General features: G+C 37.2%; 1 protein-coding gene across 2 annotated transcripts; it reads right to left on the bottom strand.

Moving 5' to 3' along the window:
* Nucleotides 1-5,221: 5,221 nt before the first annotated feature.
* LOC576371 (cell division cycle protein 20 homolog) lies at nucleotides 5,222-21,181 on the bottom strand. Of its 2 annotated transcripts, none has more exons than XM_030996339.1 (10): nucleotides 21,053-21,181; nucleotides 17,638-17,905; nucleotides 15,530-15,781; nucleotides 14,255-14,383; nucleotides 13,262-13,458; nucleotides 12,263-12,357; nucleotides 10,735-10,963; nucleotides 9,896-10,021; nucleotides 8,879-8,996; nucleotides 5,222-5,867 (listed from the first exon to the last, which is right to left on the bottom strand). In XM_030996339.1, the coding sequence occupies exons 2-10, from the start codon at nucleotides 17,876-17,878 to the stop codon at nucleotides 5,680-5,682; spliced, it is 1,575 nt and encodes a 524-aa protein (XP_030852199.1). In that variant the 5' UTR covers nucleotides 17,879-17,905; nucleotides 21,053-21,181; the 3' UTR covers nucleotides 5,222-5,679. The 2 variants fall into 2 exon arrangements, with proteins under 2 accessions (XP_030852199.1, XP_030852206.1); XM_030996346.1 differs by having other exon boundaries at nucleotides 17,638-17,910; nucleotides 21,053-21,178.
* Nucleotides 21,182-21,335: the final 154 nt, after the last annotated feature.

Here is a 21,335-nt window from a genome sequence, read left to right as displayed (position 1 = left end):
AAATTGAAAATAAGTCATGGTTGGATGTTATTTTATTTTATTTTATTTTTTATTTTTTTTAATATATTTTTTTTTTTTTTTGGGGGGGGGGGGGGTAGCGCCCCCAAGCCCCCCCCCCCCAGTACGCCAGTGACATAGGCCTACATCAACTTTTCAATAAAACGAACATAAGATGTGACATAGTAATCTTTCTCCAAGAATGAAAAATGTTTTATGAAATATCAGGAAATAAAATGAGTGAAAAAATAAAAATAAAGATACATGACGTGAATTTAAAAAAGGGTGAACGGAAACAACATAGCAACTAGTGAACTATCTTATAAATCATACTAATGTCTGAAAATCTGTCTCCTTGTCTCCGATCTAATCACGAATTCTTCACAGAGTTCATCTATGTTTACACTGTCCATAATTGTTTGATGTGCATTAATTGCAGTTGCTACTTTTGCGCTTCGCGCTTAACATTTAGCTCGTTGCTTTATAACACTGCGGCTTTGCATTTGGCGCTCTGCATGTCTATGATGCTGTTGATTGAACAAATTGAATAAATTCATCAATTCCTGATGAAGCCGTATGAGCGAGAATTCAATTTATTCTTGTCTCATATACGGTTGTCTCATTTACTTCGTATTTTTATATATGTATTATGAAAATGAGATAGCAAAATGTGTACATAGATGGTCATCTTGCGAGTAATAACCATTAAATGCTCTCATCGGGCTCTCATTAATTTTTCTCTTCATTTTTTAAATTTTTTATGGTGAATTATTGGGGGGATGATTGTACAGGCCATCCCCCACCTGAAATATTGGGGGGGGGGGATATATCCCCCCATCCCCCTCCCCCGGGATCGACATCCATGGCAACAGGGTATGAAACACTGAAACGAATGGCTCCTCAAGACCGAGAAACTTGCTGGAGAGACAATTGATATAAAATTTTGATTGGGTCACTGAACCTGTCATAAACTGACAAATCACTATTGATGAGTATTCTGCATAAACAAATCATAAATTAGTGGTCTATAGACACTGCTTTTTCGAGGAGGGGGGGGGGGTGGGGCGGTCACGGGAGCTTTTTCAGACCATATGGGTGGAGTTTATGTATTTATTTGCAACCTGCAAATCGATCGATTTCGTTTCTTTCTTTTTTGTACTGTTTAACAGTTTTCCAGAACAAGGGAGTAGCAATAAGCAGGGGCGGTGATCCGGAGGGACGGGGGGACACGTCCCCCTCAATGTTTTGAGGGATCGCCCCCCCCCCCCCGAAAATTTGAAAAAGTGAAGAAAAAAATGTTTAGCAAATACTGCCTACAGACTGCAGCACACTTTTAGGTTCTGGAGCCTGGAGGGCCCAAGAGTGCAGCGTTTACACTAATAAAAATGCGAAAAAATTCTCGCAAGGTCGCTACGCTCCTTCGCAAGTCTTTCTGTCACCTTCGCCCTAGTCTCGTTCACTATGCTCCCTCGTCCCTCGCCTTTCGCCTCCCCCGGTCCCCCCCCCCCCTGGTCATGAAAAGAAACGCCGCCCCTGGCAATAAGCCCACTTGCCCTACCCCTAAGTTTAATACATCTATGTCCATACGCATTTTCTTACATTATTGATGGGCAAATGGGCAAATAAATTTGAAGGATGTTCATTTACATTAAAATGTCTTCTGGGAGGAGAGCTCAACCCGCCCAGATCATCCAATTCATAACCTGTTTACACAAACCAAACGGTAATAACATTAAAAGCAATAGTATACGTTAGTTTTATTCTTTTTTCCCCTATGTTTTCCCTTCTATTCTTCTCCATCCCAACCCCCTCGAAAAGCACCAATTCGAAACATCGACTGATGAACCATGCGTATATAGCTCGTACAAGCATTTCATAGAAGTTTACCAGGACACATAATACTCTAATACTCTGGAGATGTAATTTTGAAAATGCGAAAGAAGTGATATGAAAAATGATTCAAAGTGGTGACGATGACATTAAAAAAAAATCAATCGTCTTTTTTTCGAGATGAAAATCATTAAAATTTGAGAAAATGTGTGAAAACACCAATTCAAATAACCATAATGATTGTAGTTATAGGAGTTTTTTCTCCAAACATTACACATAAAATTCGATAAAAATGAGTTTACGCTGAATTTAAGATAAATGAAGGGGTGTCACCCCCCCCCCCTCTTTCCATAAAGAAGGATATTTGGATCTACATCTGTCCAGAATGTGCCAAATTGTATTTTGATTTGATTTAATTTGATCATTCATTAAATAGTCGTGTCATATAGTCATAGATACAACGAATAAATATACCGTTCACATCTATAGATGTACATTTTATTTTGGTAAAATCCCGGGTAAAATGAACTGTAACAATTAACAAATATGAACATTGCTAACCGCGAGGGTAGCGAAATCTCTTTAAATACGCGATCTCCCCTTACTGAATGTATCCCCTGGTGAAATTAATGAATATAAACAACATCATTGCAACGTAATTAGTTTTAAGAAAACACAATTATGGATTTATAGCACGTAGAGTTTTTCAAATACGTATGGTATACTGCATGTACCTTGTTTTGACGATACAGAACGTGACTAGATCCTTGCTATATACGCTCATCCGGTTTCGATGAAGAAAAAAACGAATTCACAGATAAGAGTGTACTAATCAACATGACGTCATATTGATAGATTGATTGAGAATCTGTTGATATTGTCATGGTAATGCACATCGGATGTGTACATGTATTCTCAATGTACTGTGAATGAAACAGTTGTCAGGCTTATTAATTGATTTGTTTATATTTTACTTAAACCATTTGCTACGTTTGAAGGATTCTGAAGATCTACTTTCTTTTTTGTTTTCTCTTTTCCTCAAGCGAGGTTTTTATTTCTATCATTTCAATACATATTTACATTAATCACAATGATTGAATGACAAAAACATTGGCTAATAAAAGTATATTAAAAAATTCTTCCAGCTTAGTATCATTTTCTTTGCTAACACTTCTATACCTTAAAAACAATCTGTTTAACGAATTGAATTTTTAAAAAAAGATGGCGGGTAAATAACAGAGCCATTGCGCATAATTTAAAGTAATATTTAGGAGATATTTCTTGTTTCCTATGTTCTTTCTACTTCCATGCTTGTTTACTAAAATGTAGATCTGGCAATATAAATGGAAATTTACTGTTCAAAGCTTTGTTTTTCAGAGTCTTGTAGTTGATTTTAATGCTCGGTCTGTTTTCACATGAAAAATGCTCTCTCAATCAAGTAGCAGTTCTAGGGTTGTTTTTATTGTTTGTTATTGTTTGTTATAAAAAAAAAAATCAATCAATCAATCTGGAACCACTCTTTTCCTCGTTTTGATTTCCCTTATACACTGCACTCCCCTAGCTCTTTCTCTACCCCTCTGTTAGTCTCTCTCCACAGGTCTGTCTATCATTTTCCATTCATTCTTCCTCTCTCTCTCGCTCTATCTCTCTGTATCTCATTCTCTCTCTTTTGCTCTATCTCTCTGTTTCTCATTCTCGCTCTATCTCTCTCTCTCTCTCTCTCTCTCTCTCTCTCTCTCTCTCATTCTCCTGCTCCATCTCTCTGTATCTCATTCTCTCTCTCTCTCTCTCTGTATCTCATTCTCTCTCTGTCTCTCTCTCTTGGATCGCCCTCAGTTCTCGATAACACAAGATGAACGACAGCCATGAGCATTCAATGATTTGCTTACAAAATATTTTATTATTTTGTACAATATGACAATCATCATGACTTTTACAAAATATATTTACACAGCATTCTCCATAATGAATATAGCATCCACATAAAGTGATATTTAAAAAAGTACAGAGAAAAAGAGTGGCAAGTTTTCTCCCATAACTGTAGACCTACATCACTCTAATATTTCCAACAATTTTTGTTTTATAGTATTTTTGAAAAGTCTTGTTAGTATGTCGTACCTGTTATGTACGTGAAGATTAAGAGAATGTATTTATCATGATAACAAAAAAACGTGTTAAAAGATGAAGGTTAAAAGAAGCAGTTTGAAAATAAATGAACATGATTTAAAGTTAAATTAAATTAACAGAAAAACAATGAATAAAACCACTTCTCTTGACAAATTCAGAGACTAACAAAAAATTGTTTCAAAGGTTTGGTGTTAAATAATATATTGCATATCTAAAACAGAACTAGATTTTTTATTTAAGAGATTTAAAAAACGGGTCTTTCCATCTGGTGAAAATTATAAAAATACTGTTACAATTGATAAAAAAAGTTGCTACTAAAAAGTCTGGATAGCTAAAATTCAGCACAAGATTTTCAATAACCTTTTCTGAGTGTGTTTCTGTAGTTCTAAACCATTGATTAAAATGCCAATTTGAAACATAACTCAGTGGTATGTTTTCCTCATGCGTTGCAACTCCTTCTCTAACATGAAATGACACATGGAGAACTTACTCTCTGTAATAAGTTATTTTGTTTGATCAAAACATGCCATTATCAATGGCTGCTCATTAAAATCTAAATTGGAATGATTGCTTCTAAAAATACAATGACCAATCAATAACATACTTACATCATGCTAACTATGTGTACCGTAAGTTGAAATGACTTTGGAATCAAATGGGAGATAATAAATAAAAATTCTGCATGTTTTTTTTTTACATTACAATGCCGATCGAGTACGCATTGGCAGTATCATAACTAATATTATTATTATCATTAATTCATTTTTTGTTTTACTACCGGTGTGTTTCTAGCAGTAGAAAGACTGAAACTACACTAAAGCCACTAATTATCACATCCTGGCCATTTGTATATTGTATGATATTCAATGTTGAGACATCTGGGGGGTGTTTCATAAAGAGTTCGTAAAGTTACGCATGTCATTCATAAAGTTACGCATGACTTTACGAACGACTTGTCAGATAGGATCCCCAAAGTTTTTTCTGATATTTCCAATAACCTCAATTACATTATGGCAAAAATGATTCTTTGCATTAAAAATGTTTGTTATAATAAGAATGTTAATCTACATCTGCACAGTTCAACTTAATAAATAATAATCAATAATGATTGAGCATCCCATTTGGCTTTTCATATACAAGTCGTTCGTAAAGTCATGCGTAACTTCACAAACAGCTTTAATAAAACACCCCCCTGGTAACTGTAGTAGTCTCTCATACACATTCCCTTCTTCTGTCTCTCTACAACACTCTCTCTTCCTCCTTCTTCTTCTTTATCTCCATTTCTCTATACTCTCACTTTCACTATTTACCTTTCTTCCTCTCATGTCTTATCCACATCAATGCCACTAAAAAACCTTGGGAATGCTTGTAGTTCGTGGCCCATCTTACAAATAGCTGCAGTTGTTTCAAATCAATCGTTATCTGATATCAATCTCAACTCAGTACGCTTCTAAAGAGATAAGAAATTGTAAGTTTGTGATCGCTAGGAGGACTTTCGATCAAACTTGCAATCAAACTTACAATCAAACTTGCGATCATACTTATGATCAATATATGCATCAATCGCAACTCTTTATAGGACATGGCCACTGATTATTCAGAAATGGTCCAAATGCAAGAGAATCAAAATCATCGATGACTATCATAGCACCACTATCAGCTGAATATGTCCTTCTTAATTAGAGAATATCAAAAGTCCAGGTATTCTTTTTGTTCATTGGAAGTTCAGCGAATGTTCTGTCGTCTGCTAATGCTGTTGCTAGGCAACTTGACCGAGCTGGAGCTCTTCTCCTTCTTTGACTTCGGGTCGACGGAGAAGCACTTCCAGAGCCGTAACGTTTCATCGGCCGCGGCAGAGACAACCGTTGTGCCGTCTGGGCTCATAGCCATGTGGAGGATGCGTGAGGTGTGACCTGAAGAAAAGATTAAAAAAATCAAAGACAATCAAAATTAATGTTAAAGTTAAACAGAATGTGGGTGCTTTATCTTTAACATCAACAATATTAAAAAAACTGCTGCGGTTTAGTGCGTCGTATGTGAGCGGACCTTTAAATTGCGTTGGCTGAAGACAGAGAAAATTCAGTGTTTTACAGATATCATTATCATGGTCATTGGATTCATTTCCACTCCCTGGGGAGTATTCCTACCCTATGGTCATTGCGAGGGCATATGGCAATTACTAGCACAATGCTTTTCGTCATCCTACCAGGTCCCCATTTCTCTCCTGGGTATGGATCGAGTGGCAATTGTCGATCAATGTCTTACCAAAGGAAATAAGTGCCGTGTCGGGGATCAAACCCACGTCCTTTGCATTTCAGGTAAAGTGCTTAAACCACTTGACTACAAAACTTCTACCACATATTTACTCCTGAGTGTGATTTTCCCAAATTACATTTTGTCATTTTCCCCAATGACATTTTGTCAATTGTAAAGTGAAACAGATTTTGTCAAAAATGCCAAAGTGTCATTGATAACAGTCATTTTTTGTCATTGAAAATATTTGTCACTGTGACAAATATTTTCTTTGTGAAATGCCCTTCTGGTTTGATCAAGTGAATTTTATGTTATCTTTCAAACATCTGTTTGCCAGCTGGTACTACTATTCACCAAAGTTTTTGAAAGCTTCAATAAATCGTACACACACACACACCATGCAATATGACGTTGCAAAACAGAAATAAGTCAATTACATTCACAGACAATATTTGACCCTTCCAAAGGAAATGATCAAGTTTGAATACAGGATGCTATTGGGCCATATATGTGTTCTAATGGGTAATTCAGTTGCCTTAATCTATTAACTTCCTCATACTACTAAAATGCCTATTATTGATGAGAAGAGCACTGATGCCGCATAGCTCTTAAACCCCTCACCCAATTGACCTAAAATTTGAGGTTAGGTGCTGTGAGTTTACACTCACCAAGTGCACTAAGTTTCATCAAAATAAAAAATGGTTGAGTTAAAACCATTGGGTGATTCATTTGACATGGAATGACCCTGTTGCAGGACTCATTAACAGCACAATGAATAATATCAAATGCTTAAAAAGATTGAATAAGCTGTATTTTTGCCTAAATATGTGGAATTGCATTTTGCATTAGATTTTTACACAACGGTACGTCCGATTTTTTATAAATTAGGTGTCGAAAGATGTGCTAAACTTGAAAGAAAAAATTCACCAAGTTGCACGATGCAATGCGAGGCGGTTGCAAAATAATCAAAAACTTAGTTGTGGGGGGGGGGGGGATCAGCCCCCTTCCCCTCTTCTCGGCCTGATTAGGTTTAAGTTAAAGCTTCATTTCAACTGCATGAATTGACTAAGCTAGTCTATGATGAGCACTTTTTGAAAGGAAAACAAATGCCTTTTGATATGTTTGTAGAGGCTGAATACTGACGAGGAAACACTGACCACAATGATCAAACCCATAACCAAGTCATGGATGGAGGGTAAATTGGTCATGATCACTATTGTTGTTTGGTTATTTTTACCAATATACAATTCAATGTTGATTTTTTCCTCTTTCAAAGGTCAAATTGCAAACTTCAGTATTTATTCTATTTCTACTTTTTCTAGATATCTCTACATCACGAGTTCACTTCATAACGTGTGAAATTCAAATCCTGTATTTGTTCAAAGGTAGCGAGTTTGGGTAAAAATAACTGCACATCATAACAAAGGGATAACAAAAGTCTTAGTATTTCTTGTATGCTAGACATCACAAATAAAAAAAATATCTTGTGACATTCTTGATTAAAAATGAAACCCAACCAATGAAGAAACTAGATGGAACTTGACTGCGCGCAGTCGAAAATGATGCCTCCGTCATAGAGCAATTTTACAAAACAAAACAGAAGAAATTTTTCGAATTCAAGTTCAATTGTAATCCATTAACATGTTCTCAGAATATTGTGATTACAAGCTATTTTTGCATACATAATGAGCCCATGACCTTTGACCTTATGAACCAAGAATCTACTCAGTTCATTGGCTCTGCAAGAAACATACATGACCTAAGTTTGGCAGCAATCCATCAATCGGTTCTTCAGATAACGCGATCACGAGCTCGTTTTGCATACATAATGAGCCCTGTGACCTTTGACCTTTGACCTTGTGACCCCAAAATCTAATCAGTTCATTGGCTCTACAAGATACATACATGACCAAAGTTTGGCAGGAATCCATCAACCAGTTCTTCAGATAACGCGATCACGAGCTCGTTTTGCATACATTATGAGCCCTGTGACCTTTGACCTTTGACCTCGTAACCCCAAAATCTAATCAGTTCATCGGCTCTACAAGATACATACATGACCAAAGTTTGGCAGGAATCCATCAACCAGTTCTTCAGATAACGCGATCATGAGAACGGGACGTACGTACGTACAGACGTACGTACGGACGGACGGACAACCCGAAAACATAATGCCTCCGGCTACTTCGTAACGGAGGCATAAAAAAAGATAACACCAGCAGCAACAAGCCACCAACAAAGCTTTGGTATTCTTTGTCTGAATTTTCCTTTAGCTTTGTGCTTTTACTCAATAAAGTTTTCTGTAAACAGTTAATCGTGCTTCACCTTTTTTCAAGGTAAAGATCCGTGTTTCATTTCTCACTCACAGACAAAAAATGTAACCACAAATACAGAGGATTTTTTTTTTTAAGGAAAAAAAAAATCACTTCCTCATTACATTAAGAGCTGTATAGAATTTATTTACAAATATCATAATATAGAACAAGATTGCAAAGATTTTAAAGAAATCAACTATAGAGTCATTTCAATAGCCTACTGACTCATCTATTGCAATGTGTAATCCTTAGTCACCTGTATATAATCAGAACAAATTTGTTGAAACTTGAAAGAACATGTATATGGGTTTCGAGCATGTTACCGATTATTATCACAAATATTCAAGTTAACTCACCTAAGAGTTCTGCTATTCTGACCATGGTGGGGTACTTCCAGATAACCAGCTGGTTCTGAGCGAAACCATGGGCAGATATCAACTCCTTGTGCTCCTTAGACCACAAGAGGGCGCATACCTATAATAAGAGAAAGCAGACAGTTTTGAAGAGTCAGGAATTTCTGTTTGAACACAATCCACTGAAGAATTTTACCTGCCATATCAATGCAACATTTAGCAGAGTCATAGCGAAATCTGTCTATAGCAACTGCCCAAGGGAAACACAAAAAGTTGTATTTGTAGACAGGTTCCTTTAGTACATGTTTTAATGAGGAACCATTTACAAGGGAAACAACAAATGTGGTCTTTGTAGACAGGTGGTCACTAAAGCAGGTTTGACTGTATAAGAGAACTATCCTCTTCTCTCTTTTTTTTTGTCTCTGAACATGAACTACCATATTGAGGCACTAATGTCCTTTGGCAAGACATTGATCTACAATTGACACACTCGACCCGGGTGAGGTAAGTGGGTACCTGGCAGGAATTAATTCCTTGAAATGCTCGAGCCCTGTAATGGCAGCTAGGCTAAAGCCGGGGTAATAATTAATGCGCCTCGGAATAGAATTTCTAGATAAACGGGGCTATAGAAATGCCTATAATAGAGTACCGAAGCTGTGACGTCATAAAAATCTATTTTTAGAATTTCTCAATTTATTCTTCATTTTCCGAAATATTGAATATGTTAAAGTATTGGCTGAGATATGACCATCTGAATAAATATACTCCCCATAGGAACTCAGTGTTATATGCTCTGGCTCTAGGAGCCAGAGCATATAACACTGAGTTCCCATAGGACATATATTCATTCAAATGGTCATATCTCAGCCAATACTTAACATATTCAATTGGTTTTTGGCATTTGGACATTATTTTTGGTGTTCTTTTGGAATATGAAGAAAAAATTGAGAAATTCTAAAAATGGATTTTTTATGACTTCACACTTCACCACTCTATACTTATTATTATTCTTCTTCATACCTGTGACTTGGTGTCCACACTATTGAGACAGGATCCGGTGTTGCTATTCCAGAACCTGATGTGTCTATCGGCCGTCCCTCCTCCGCTGGCCAATACACTGGGTTGCCATGGGCACCATGCAAGAGCCTATCAAACAACAAAGCAAGAAGTGATTGATTGTTTGATTTCAAATTTATTTTATTTCATACCAATTGTTTGCACAATAAAGAACATAGTTAACAAAGTAAGTTCAAAATTATGAAATGAAACAGGAACCCACTGGAAAGCATACGGCAGCTTGTTTTTGTAGGTCCTCAAGAATAAATATAATATGAACATTATTTTCATAAATCATTTTAATAATGTTCACATGAATAAACAGATGTTACAAAGGTGCCTTCTATGTTTTACTATAAACAGTTGTTGTCATAAACAAATTATACATATCAGTTAAATAGTTTCATTTTAATGTATATCCGAGGGCATTCCACCTATAGCTACAATCAGAGATGCCAGTTAGAATAGATCAGAGGGCCTGAAAATCACAGAGATTGAGCTATTTTGTACACAAAAAAAGCCTAAACTATGGTCTGAAAATAACTTGCCAGGGCCTGAATTCAGGCTATTGCCTGAAAAGTGGCATCCCTGTACAATATCCCAGATCATATACAACTTGCATTGCAGTGACTCTTCTTCCTACTTGGAAGGGAAAAATGTAAAAAGTCTGGGGATGAATTGTCCTTAGCCTCTGTTTCTTTTTTTTAAATGTATTCATCTATGTATTCATTATTTTTATTTATTAATTTATATATATATTACATATTTATTCATTTTGTTGCATTTTGTTGCATATGACATACCTTGACTGCAGCCTGGTGTTGGTTGAGTGTATAGATGGGTACGTTGCAGGGCGTGGCCGAGAACGTGGGCCAGATGTTGAGGAGGTTGTCGTTACCCCCGCTGGCCAGGTAGCGCCCATCAGGGGACCACTTGAGACCGCACACCTCCTGGGTGTGGCCGGCTAGGGTGCCAACGTGGTACGAAGCCACACGCACGTCGTGGTGATGGATGTTACCGCTCCGCGAACCACTGATGGGCAAATAAACATGGTATTTTGATTTGATTATTTCTTTTTCTTTTGCATTTTTACAAATATATAACAAACAAACATTGCAAAATTACACATGACAAAAGAATATATGTAGAATAAAGGTGATGCTGGCTGTAACTAATCGAAAACATCAAACAGGAGGGTTGACAAAGTAAGCAAAGCTTGATAGCATGACTACACTCAAAGGATACATAATAATAATACAAATATAGAGGAACAATATATTGGTAAAAGGGGAAAAAGACAGAAAAAAGAAGAAAAAAACCGCTATGAATCCCTTGGTGGATAGCTTATCGAAGCAATAGCTCTAATGAACACATACTACAACAGGCATGTGTAGAAAGAGCAACATTTCCGCACACACCCTCTACTTTTGATGCATGTCCAAATTCTGTTTCGACACCAAGAATTTGAAACTTAGGAAACTAATGATTAAATCACATTGAGAGCTAGGTTCAAACCCCCAAAAAATCTATGAAATTGGCTATTTTTCAACTTTTTGGCATAGTGTCTATCCATGTAAAATGTTTTCAGATACAATACATTTTATTAAAGCAATGTAGCATTGAAAAGCAAAACAGACTATTAAAAATCTTTCAACACTTAAATGTCTGGAATGGTATATTGAGCCAATTTATTGCTTTGTGATGATTTACGATAACCTAAAATGTAATTAAATTGTAATAATATATTTGGGAGAATTAAGGAATCGATCAGATCAGTTTTTCCCAATTTGTATCATTAATAATGGTCATTTTTCACTCAAATTTTCAGATTATCTTGAACATCTAGCATTGAATTCCCTACCCAAGCACCACTTTCTCTCATCTGCACAATGTTACCAAGTCCCTTTGTGTTGATTCCTTTTATGTGATCATATATATGCTTGTACAGCGCAAAGAAAAACTTATGTTTATTTTGCGCTTTATAAATATTGTATTATTATTATTATTATTATTAATATATGTATGTATCTTTTCATAACAGGGATTGCCTCAACAGAAGCTTAGTTTTATTTGCTGTTTCCCCAATTCTATTGATAAACTTTCTATAATGCTGGTATATTTGTAAACATGTTTCCATTTTGTGTGTGTTCTGTTTTTCTACATTGTATATAATCTATACTTTCTATACTTTCATGAATATGTTTCAATAGATTTGAATTGGAATAAAACTTAAACTTGAACCTTAACAAAAAATCCCTGTCATGAAGGAGTTAAACAAAAATGCTTCTCAAGCCAAAATTAAATGCTTGTGGAAACTTTTGTTTGACTTACCTGCTGAGAATGTATGAGTTCCATGAGAGGGATCCAACTCTAGCTGCGTGTCCCTGCATACACCGTAATCTCTTACCACTCTCTACATCCCAAAGCTGTGAGTCAACAAGAAAAGATGGAGAAACATTGTCTTTACTAAAAACATAATTCATCTCAGTTGTACAAATTCATGTACAATCAAACCTGGTTTGGTGACGAAGACCACATCTTTTGTTTCCCTTGAAAATGGTTTCTCATTGAAACTTGTACTAAAGGAACCTGTAAATAAAGACCACCTGTCTGTAAAGATCACTTTATTTGTCTCTCTTGGGTGGTCTTTATAGACAGGTTACAGTGTATATACACTAACTTCATGTAAATTACTTTTGCATATGTTTTTCTAAACAAAATTTCATATTTCAATTAAAATATCTCTCACAGTCATAACCAGTTCTTTTCCTCATCATTTCATGCTGTGAAAAAACCCATATACTTTCCTACATGCATATTACTATACCAACAGTATATTCTCTGTTTAACCCCTCCTTCCATTCATTTACATGTACTCTATATTGCATGAAAATTCACACCTCCTAGATTCTGCACATTCTAAATCCCTGATGGTTGGGAGAGAGGGTGTTGCATAGTGAGGCCTTCAAAGAAAACCATAAATATCTTTGTGATTTGAGAATTTGTTCAGGATTCTTTTTGCATGTTAGAGGGTCTAGTACAGTAGAAGGAATATAATAAGTAAATTTCATACAAAAATTACACTTTTTTCCATCAACCTTCAACAATATTACCTGTCCACTAAAATAATAATATTAATATTTAGCTTTTATATAGCGGTTAATACAATGTCTCTAAGCGCTTTACAAATATACTAATACCCCAGTCATTGGATTCAGTGCTTGCCCGCACACACTGTGTGGACAATCTCCACTCCCTGGGGAGCATTCCATCCAGGCGTTACTCGACGCTCAAAAACTGTTTGACCAACAATGACGGTGACATCCTTACCTGTACATCTCCGGAGCTTGTTCCCACTGCCAGGTAGTTGCCTTCTGTGATCCAGCTGACTGAGGTGACGTAGTCCTCAGGGCCTTCTAGCTGCATGAGCTGCTTGATGTCCCCACTGGCAGCATTCCACAGGTAGACATTGTTAGCCAGGGCTACAGCAAGATGGTTGTGACAGCTCCAGTCAAGAAGGTTCAGATCTATTGGTAAAGAATCAGAATAGGTTCACAGTCATTGGAATATTAAACCAATTAGCACTTTTCAAGAAAAAAAAAGGAGGAGTCTTGTAATTCTCTGTCTCCTTCAGACCAAGTCAAGCAATCTCTAGTGCCCTACCCACGCAATGATTTACCTAAAGCTACAGCATGAACAAAGTGCATCATTCTTGATGAACTAGAATTCTACAGGTAATTGACGTAAACTAGCTGGCCATTAATGAATTGGGCTGCTATTTGTGTCTTCATAGTGAATTATGGTTATTCAAACAGGTCAGAATTACAGGGCTTCTTTGAAAACTATTTACAGTGTAATCACACTTTTCAAAATATTTCACCATACGTTCAGTCTATTGTTTATATATTTGGTCATTTCAATGCTTACTATCTCAACATATTTGAAGAATAAAAAATGATTGCTATTAAAAAATAATTCATGAGTGCTACATCTTGAGGTTGGGATGACGCATGCAGCTAGGTCACAACGTCATCCTCATACCGGTGTGTTGGCTCAGTCAGTAGAGCGTCCGACTTACAACCGGGAGGTCGTGGGTTCGAACCCCAGCCGCGTCATACCAAAAGACGTTAAAAGACGGGAGTTGCTGCTACATTGTTTGGCGTTCAACAATAAGGGATAGAGCAACGTTGATCTGGCGCTGCTCAGTGGCTGCCGGGCTCACGATCAATAGGGCAAAAAGAATTTTTCATTTTCGGTTTAACTTACCGGTAATAAAATTTGGAGTGGACTTTAAAAGATTATTATTATTATTATTATACTTACAGTAGTCATCCAGCATATCTGGGGCATCCAGAATCCGTTCTGGTTGCTGGGGTATGTGTCTGATGGGCTTCTTGGTAGAACCAGGTGTCTTGTTGTGAGAGTACATCACCTTCAAGTTGTTCTGATAACCTGAGGGGAAATGATGATAAGGGACAAAATATACACATTAAAGCCACACTGTACTACATGCAGCTTCTTGCTCCCTCTATGTAGAAAACAATGCCTAATCGGTGACCATTGGTCCCCCATGATCCCTTTTTTCTTACCGTATGTTAATTGAGAGTTGAGTTGATGAGATAACCACCTGTCAGTGCCCATGCAGGGAGGTCTAATTATCGCTCTCGGCAAAACTAGTGCAGACAGGCTTTGAATAAATTCTAGTACCGGTATCGTCTTTTGACAGGATTGGTGAAAATTCTGGGCAAGATAAGGTATTTTTTTTAAACCTGGGCCCTGTCCTATTAAGAGTTGCTATTGATCCGATATCATTCTCAAGTCCTCCAACCACTCACAAGTTTATAGTTCCCTATCTCTCATAATAGGGACTTTTAGATTTGCACAAAGACAACGTGGATTGCTACGATCGACGTCCTTTTAATGCACTGCCTTGAATGTACGTCACACGTATCAGTCCACGCAAATCTAAAGTCCCTAATGTACCTACAGTTGCGACTGATATCAATCGCAAATAAGTTGCGATTAATCACATTCACAACTGTTAAGAAGACGGGGGCCCTATGTCTTATGTACAGTAACAATTTCTTTCTAATAATGTGAATTTATTTGAGGCATATTGCATTGAGGAAAACATTACCATTGAATGAATTTAATCAAAAGTTACAAAAACATTAGACTCTGGTGAGTCTAACTGTTTCATCTATAAGAAAAGTTTTATCTTTAGAAAATTATGACATAAATAAGTCAAAAAACTGTTTGTGATAAAGTAAGAACAGCAACAAAAAACAAAAACTTCACAAAGGAGATGAAGCAAGTAAATGATACAGAAAAATAATAGTGGAAAATGTGGAGAGAAAGAAAAAAGAGGGAAAGGCTAAAACACAAGATCAAGTGGTAGAAAATGTTGAGAAGAAAATGAAATACTATTGTAGGCAAGTTCGTATTTGTATTACCTTTGAGTCAAGAGGACATGGATTAACTATAATGTACCATATCACATTTACCAAAAATGACAGTCTAAAAACATGATCCTCTGAATCCAAAAGAAATATCTGATGATCAAACTGGAAAATGAAATACATGAATAAATAACCCTACCTTCAGGAGCATTGGGCGGTTTGTTCTTATAGCAGAGGATCTTTGAATTCATCAGATCTCCGTTCAGGTTCTCGGCCATTGCCTTCTGGTACTCCAGCTTGGATGGGCTCATCATCAGGGCGGGGTCAGTGTTCTCTCCAATGTTAGTCGACTGGTCCTGGAGCTTGAAGTTACCCAGGTCAAAGTTTGTTGCACTCCTGTTGGGAATGAAACGGTCTCCACCGGGGGTCCTTGTTGGGGTCTTTGATTTCCCTGTGGGAGAAACAAGAATGAAAGATACAATTGGCAATGTCTTCACAAAGCTGATCAAACTTGGCTTCCTTGAAAGAATTAATATACTTATCCCACTTTTACAATAGAGATATCCAAACTTATTTAGGTACACTTCAAGACTGAGTTGGCTGAGGCCTATATAGGCCATGTTTACTACCCCATTTCTATTGTACATTTCACATTCCTGGCAGCCAAATTTTAAAAATTGATTCAAAATTTTTTAACAATAATAACAAAGATAAAGCCTTCTCCTTTGCCTTCAGATTTAATGGAAATTATTTCCCAAATAGCGCTGAACATAATGAATATTTGTCTTGCATTATTGTCCCACATATTAATATGTATATATTGGCCTTAATATTACAGTAAACTGCTACAAATTCAGAATCCGGTTACACAACTGTCTGGACAGATAGGCCCAAATTCACAAAGGAGATTTGTCGACAAACCTAGGTACGTCATATGACGCGTTATTATACGTTTTTACAAACCTACGTTTGTAAATACAAAACGCATCATATGAGTACATAAACCTAGGTTTGTCGACAAACCTCCTTTGTGAATTCGGGCCATAATGTCTGGGTATACAACCAATTTTTTCAATGATGTTCCTGATCTGAGCCTCTGAGGGTTCCCTATAAGTACACCCTCACAAGATTGTACCTGTACATGAACATGCTCCTCCAAAAGTATTGCTCCACAATAAATTTTGATCAGAATTCCTACCTTCATTCTTCTATCTATTGAACACTAACATTGACCCTAAATGTAACCTGAAATCCCAATCTCAATCCAGATTACTTCAGATGAAATACAGTACAGAACAAATGTCAGATCACCCCTTGAATGTAAGATGGAGAGTATAGGTATAACTCACTCCAGCAAAGCATAGAGAGTCAATGCTAATGCGTATTGACCTCTAGCAATGCATACTTGCTGAGAGGCAGGTATTTTACACAGATATGCACACCATACACTATTGCATAGACTGCACACAAAAGCACCTGAGGCTGATCGGTAAATTTAACATTAGACTTACAATTTGAATTTTTAAATTATTCTTTTTAACATCAGTAAGTTGAAAAAATTGTATTTTACTGCTATTTAGGTGTCATTAATTGTCACTAAAGTACCGATTTTGGCGCTACTGTAGTTTCGTATCCATTTTTTTAGCAGTTTCATATCCATTCTTAGCAAAGGAATTTTAGCCCAATTTTTCCTAATTTTAATCATAATCATATATTGCATTTACCACCTGAATTTGGATCACATCCGACATCGGGAAGCCTCCGTTTAGGGCTTCGATGTCGACGTCGTCGCTCAGTACCGTCTCCGCGCTATAGCTTTGCAAATCAAACTGAAGCTATCAGTCTAAAATTATGCAAACTTCGCGTATGCTTTATGGTATTACGCACATGCTCGATACCATAAATTATACGAGAAGCTTGCATAATTTTAGACTGATAGCTTCAGTTTGAGTTGCAAAGCTTAAAAGCGGAGACGGTACTGAGCGACGACGTCGACATCGAAGCCCTAAACGGAGGCTTCCCGATGTCGGATGTGATCCAAATTCAGGTGGTAATTGGTAAATGCAATATATGATTATGATTAAAATAAAATTAGTAAAAAATTGGGCTAAAATTCCTTTGCTAAGAATCGATATGAAACTGGTAAAAAAACTGCTTTAAAAAATGGATACGAAACTACACTAGCGCCCCAATTTTTAGTGAAATTAGTTGAGTTTTGTACAGTGGTGTTTGAAATGTTGAGAATCAATAGCACAGCTTTTACTACACAGCCAGGATAGTGATGCAGCTATGTGTGGTACAACTAACCTTTCCCTGGTGTTTTTGATCTGATGGTTCCTCCTGGGGTCTTGGAAGGCGTTTTGGCAACACCAAAGGATCTGTTGGACATCTTCATGGGCGACATGGAGCTGGTATTGAGGCTCTTGTTCATGGAGACATTCCCGCAGCTGCTGACTTCCTTGGCTTTCCTCTGCCATCTCATGTCGGGTCCACCCGTGGGACCGTCCAACTTGGTCAGCTTCTCAATCTCAGAGTAGAAGTGAGACATGGCTGACGCCTTGGAAACCGATCTCAGCTAAGCTAGATAGAAAGTCAAAGCAGAAACAAAGAAATATTAAAAATGGTAAACTTTGGTATAGATCGATCTCTTTCATACAAACCATTTCTTCTCAAAAACACAATGTCCAATCCCATATATAAAGAAATATAAAGAAATTTCATGAAATGGGGGAAATCTATCGAACTAGCTAGCTGCATGGAATAAGTTAGCATGGAAGTGGTAGCCATGGCCAGGCAATCCGGGCATATCTTGTGAAAACTATATTGTTCTGGCTTCAATTTTGACAAAATCTTTCGGCACAATTATGCTAATAATAATTTAATATTATATACAGTAGGGGCGCTGGTCCGAGAATAAGGATCGTCTTCATAAACGAGGATCGTCTTCCTAAAAACGGACCCATGCGTCCGCAAAAATAAGGACAGTCTGCATTTTTGCAGACGTTTCAAATTTTAATTTGGCGCATTGGCGATGCAAAAAACGGATTCTGCAATGATTTTCTTGATGCATTTTACATTGACATTGTACAGAGACTTTCACATTATCAGCAATAAATCCTTGGGAAGACGGACAACCCATAACAGTAGACGGTGAACTAGGGTTATTTTCCCCCGGGGAATCCGTTTTTGGCATCGCCAGCAGGCCGTTCTGTAACATGAAACCCCCAGAGCGCCGATGAAAAAAAAACGTCCTCAAAAATGCAGACGACCCTTATTTTTGAGGACGCATTTTGTCCTCGTTTATGAGGATATCCTTGTTTATGAGGACGATCCTCATTCTTGGACCAGCGCCCCTACTGATATAGGCCTAAAGTTAAATTAGATCTAGACTATATATAGATCCATATAGATAGAGAGAGAGAGAGAGGGTGTAGACCTAGGATGGCAAATACTGGTTAATGCCATCTACGACTTGTTTGGACCACTGCAGGACTTGATTAACAGTCAGCGCGCGCTAGCATTTGCGAAACAGACCAAAGTTCTCAATCCTCACGCTTCTGTATCGTGTATGTTTGTGTATGTGTATGTATGGTCCAGAGGTCACGTTGTCCTTAAGTAGCATTACACCCAGTGTTAAGGCTGTGCACAACAGTGTAATGAGGTACCCGAGTACACTCCCATGCTTACAAGCGAATACTCGAGTATTTGGACGCCATGTTTTTTTGTTGATTTTTTTTTTTTTTTTTTTTTTTGAATTTTTTTGAATTTTTTTTTTGTTGATTTTTTTTTGATTTTTTTTTTTTTTTTTTTTTTTTTTTTTGCCACCACCATACATACCACTGGAGCAGTATCCCAGTTCTGTAGCCGAAAACGCATGCAATTTTACTTTGAGTTGCAGTTGAAGGCGCCGATTTAATAATAATAATAACAGTGAACAATGCTGTTTTAAAAACCAAAGATGGCAGAATAATCCATTTTCCTCCAAGTCCAAGCAGAAATCCAGACATTTGGTCCCAGTTTCTGAGTGGTGAGTTTGACAGTGCTTGAGTTGGGAAACATTTTTACCGACGGCACCATGCCAGCGGCCGCCGCTCACCCAGGCACGGGTAAGCGTCGGCCTGGACATTTAAAAAAAAAAAAAAAAAAAAAAAAAAAAAATCTTTTTTTTTTTTTTTTTTTTTGCGGCCGAATATTCGGGTACGAGAAATCGTACCCGAGTAGTTGTCAACCGTGCGGGTACTCGAGCATTCGACTACCCTGCACAGCCTTACCCAGTGTAAATGGAAATGCAGTCTCTTCACGCTACAAGTACAACCCCTTAAAAAATAATAACTTGTGTTTTTGAATACTGAAAATTATTGAAAATTACATTGTGATTGTAGACCTAACTTAGAATCTAGACCTAGATCTAGATCTAGATCTAGACTAGATCTAATTGTTATGAATGATTCTAGACCGAAAGCTTCAGTCTCTCTAATCGTCGGTTGTTCCACTGAGACTACGTCTGGCTCCACTACACTAGACCTCCGATTATAGAGACTGAAGTCTGGGGACCTCTTTCTGTGAGGCACTGTACGGAACAAATGGTTCGGTTCGACCGGACCGCGATGAATGAGATATGCAACGAGATTTTCACTCTTTACATCCTCATACATGCTGCAATATGACAATAATTTAGAGTCTAATTAAAAATAACATATAGGTCTATATAGCTTATTTGACTTACGATAGCTTGCTCATTTAGATCCTAAATTAATGATTAATCCGAGAAAGTCTCGTCGTCAACATTATCCGTCTTGGTTTTAGTTGATGAATATTCATTTTTTCTTTTCGAACGTCCAATAGCTACCGTAGCTACGTACGAGTCGGCCCAGCTTGACCAACGAACTCCCACGAAACGAGTGCTCTGATTGGCCATTTGGCTATGTTTTGGTAGGTGGACCCGGAAATATATCGGCCGCCGGGTAATATTTCGAATGCATGAACGTACCGTTTCACAGTTCGGAAATACAAATTGGATAATTCATATAAGTAAGTCCGTAAATTATACATTTAATATTAAGTTATCAAATTTTGATAACTGTAATTAGGACAAATGACATAGCCTACCGACCTAATTTACATCTGATTTAGAAATCAGAAAATTAGATCTAGATCTAGATCTAGGTCTAAATAAAGAAAATCGGGGAGAAAATTTTTTGACACAAAAAGCTGCCATTGTTGGCTATAGCTACCCCCACGGTACGAGATCTCTGTCTGGGTTGCCATCTGTATTGGGGAATGACAACAAATGTCAGTTTTATTAAAGAAATGACCCAAATCAGATGGTTATTGCTGTCTAGAATGATTCTTGCTTGTATTTTGACAAAATATAGACCTAGGTCTATGACACTTTCTCTTCACATACTTTAGAATAGTCTACATAAATAAGAAGGACTACCATCTCGCCTTTCAGCTTCTACTTTATCTTTTTTTTTAGCCCGATTTCAACATTCAACAAGACAAGAAGAGAAGTCTGCACTGCACTGCACACAACTCGCACTGCACTGGCTATGGCCATCACTGCCAACTGACACATGTACACAATTCACAAGACACACGCCGAAAAATTTGTGTTGAAATTGAATGCGTAACTAGTCTAGTCTAGATCTAGAGTTAAATTCCATTATATCTGAGCTGAGTAACGTGAACAAATTAGGTGCAAATTATTCGAGAAACTTACCTATACAGAATAGAAGATATAAGCAATTGAGGAAGGTCTTTCGAATTTCGAAATCAGCTGATGGCTTTTCTTCGCATTCACGGGCGTGTTGTTTTGATTTGCGTTTGCTTTTTGCATAATGCACGACATTTAAACCTGCCGCGTTGTGATTGGACAAACCATTCGCTGCCTGTCATTCGGCGCATGCTGATTGGATGAAGAAATCTACTGCATCGTTGAATATTTTTTTTAGAAAGATATACAAATATAGCAATTCCTAATCAATCTTATATTTTGTCACAAA

This window comes from Strongylocentrotus purpuratus, unplaced genomic scaffold, assembly GCF_000002235.5.
Source record: "Strongylocentrotus purpuratus isolate Spur 01 unplaced genomic scaffold, Spur_5.0 spur5_contig_855, whole genome shotgun sequence".
Taxonomy (NCBI): domain Eukaryota; kingdom Metazoa; phylum Echinodermata; class Echinoidea; order Camarodonta; family Strongylocentrotidae; genus Strongylocentrotus; species Strongylocentrotus purpuratus.
The sequence above is the reverse complement of the archived record's forward strand: the minus strand, read 5'-3'. Positions and strand labels throughout refer to the sequence as shown.

Coding starts and splice junctions, on each gene's coding strand:
- LOC576371 (XM_030996339.1), bottom strand. CDS start 17,878: ATGTCTCACTTCTACTCTGAGATTGAGAAGCTGACCAAGTTGGACGGT. Junction 14,384..15,529: donor ACCGCCCAATGCTCCTGAAG/GTAGGGTTATTT, acceptor ATTTCCCCTCAG/GTTATCAGAACAACTTGAAG. Junction 8,997..9,895: donor GTGTGGACACCAAGTCACAG/GTATGAAGAAGA, acceptor CTCTTATTATAG/GTATGCGCCCTCTTGTGGTC.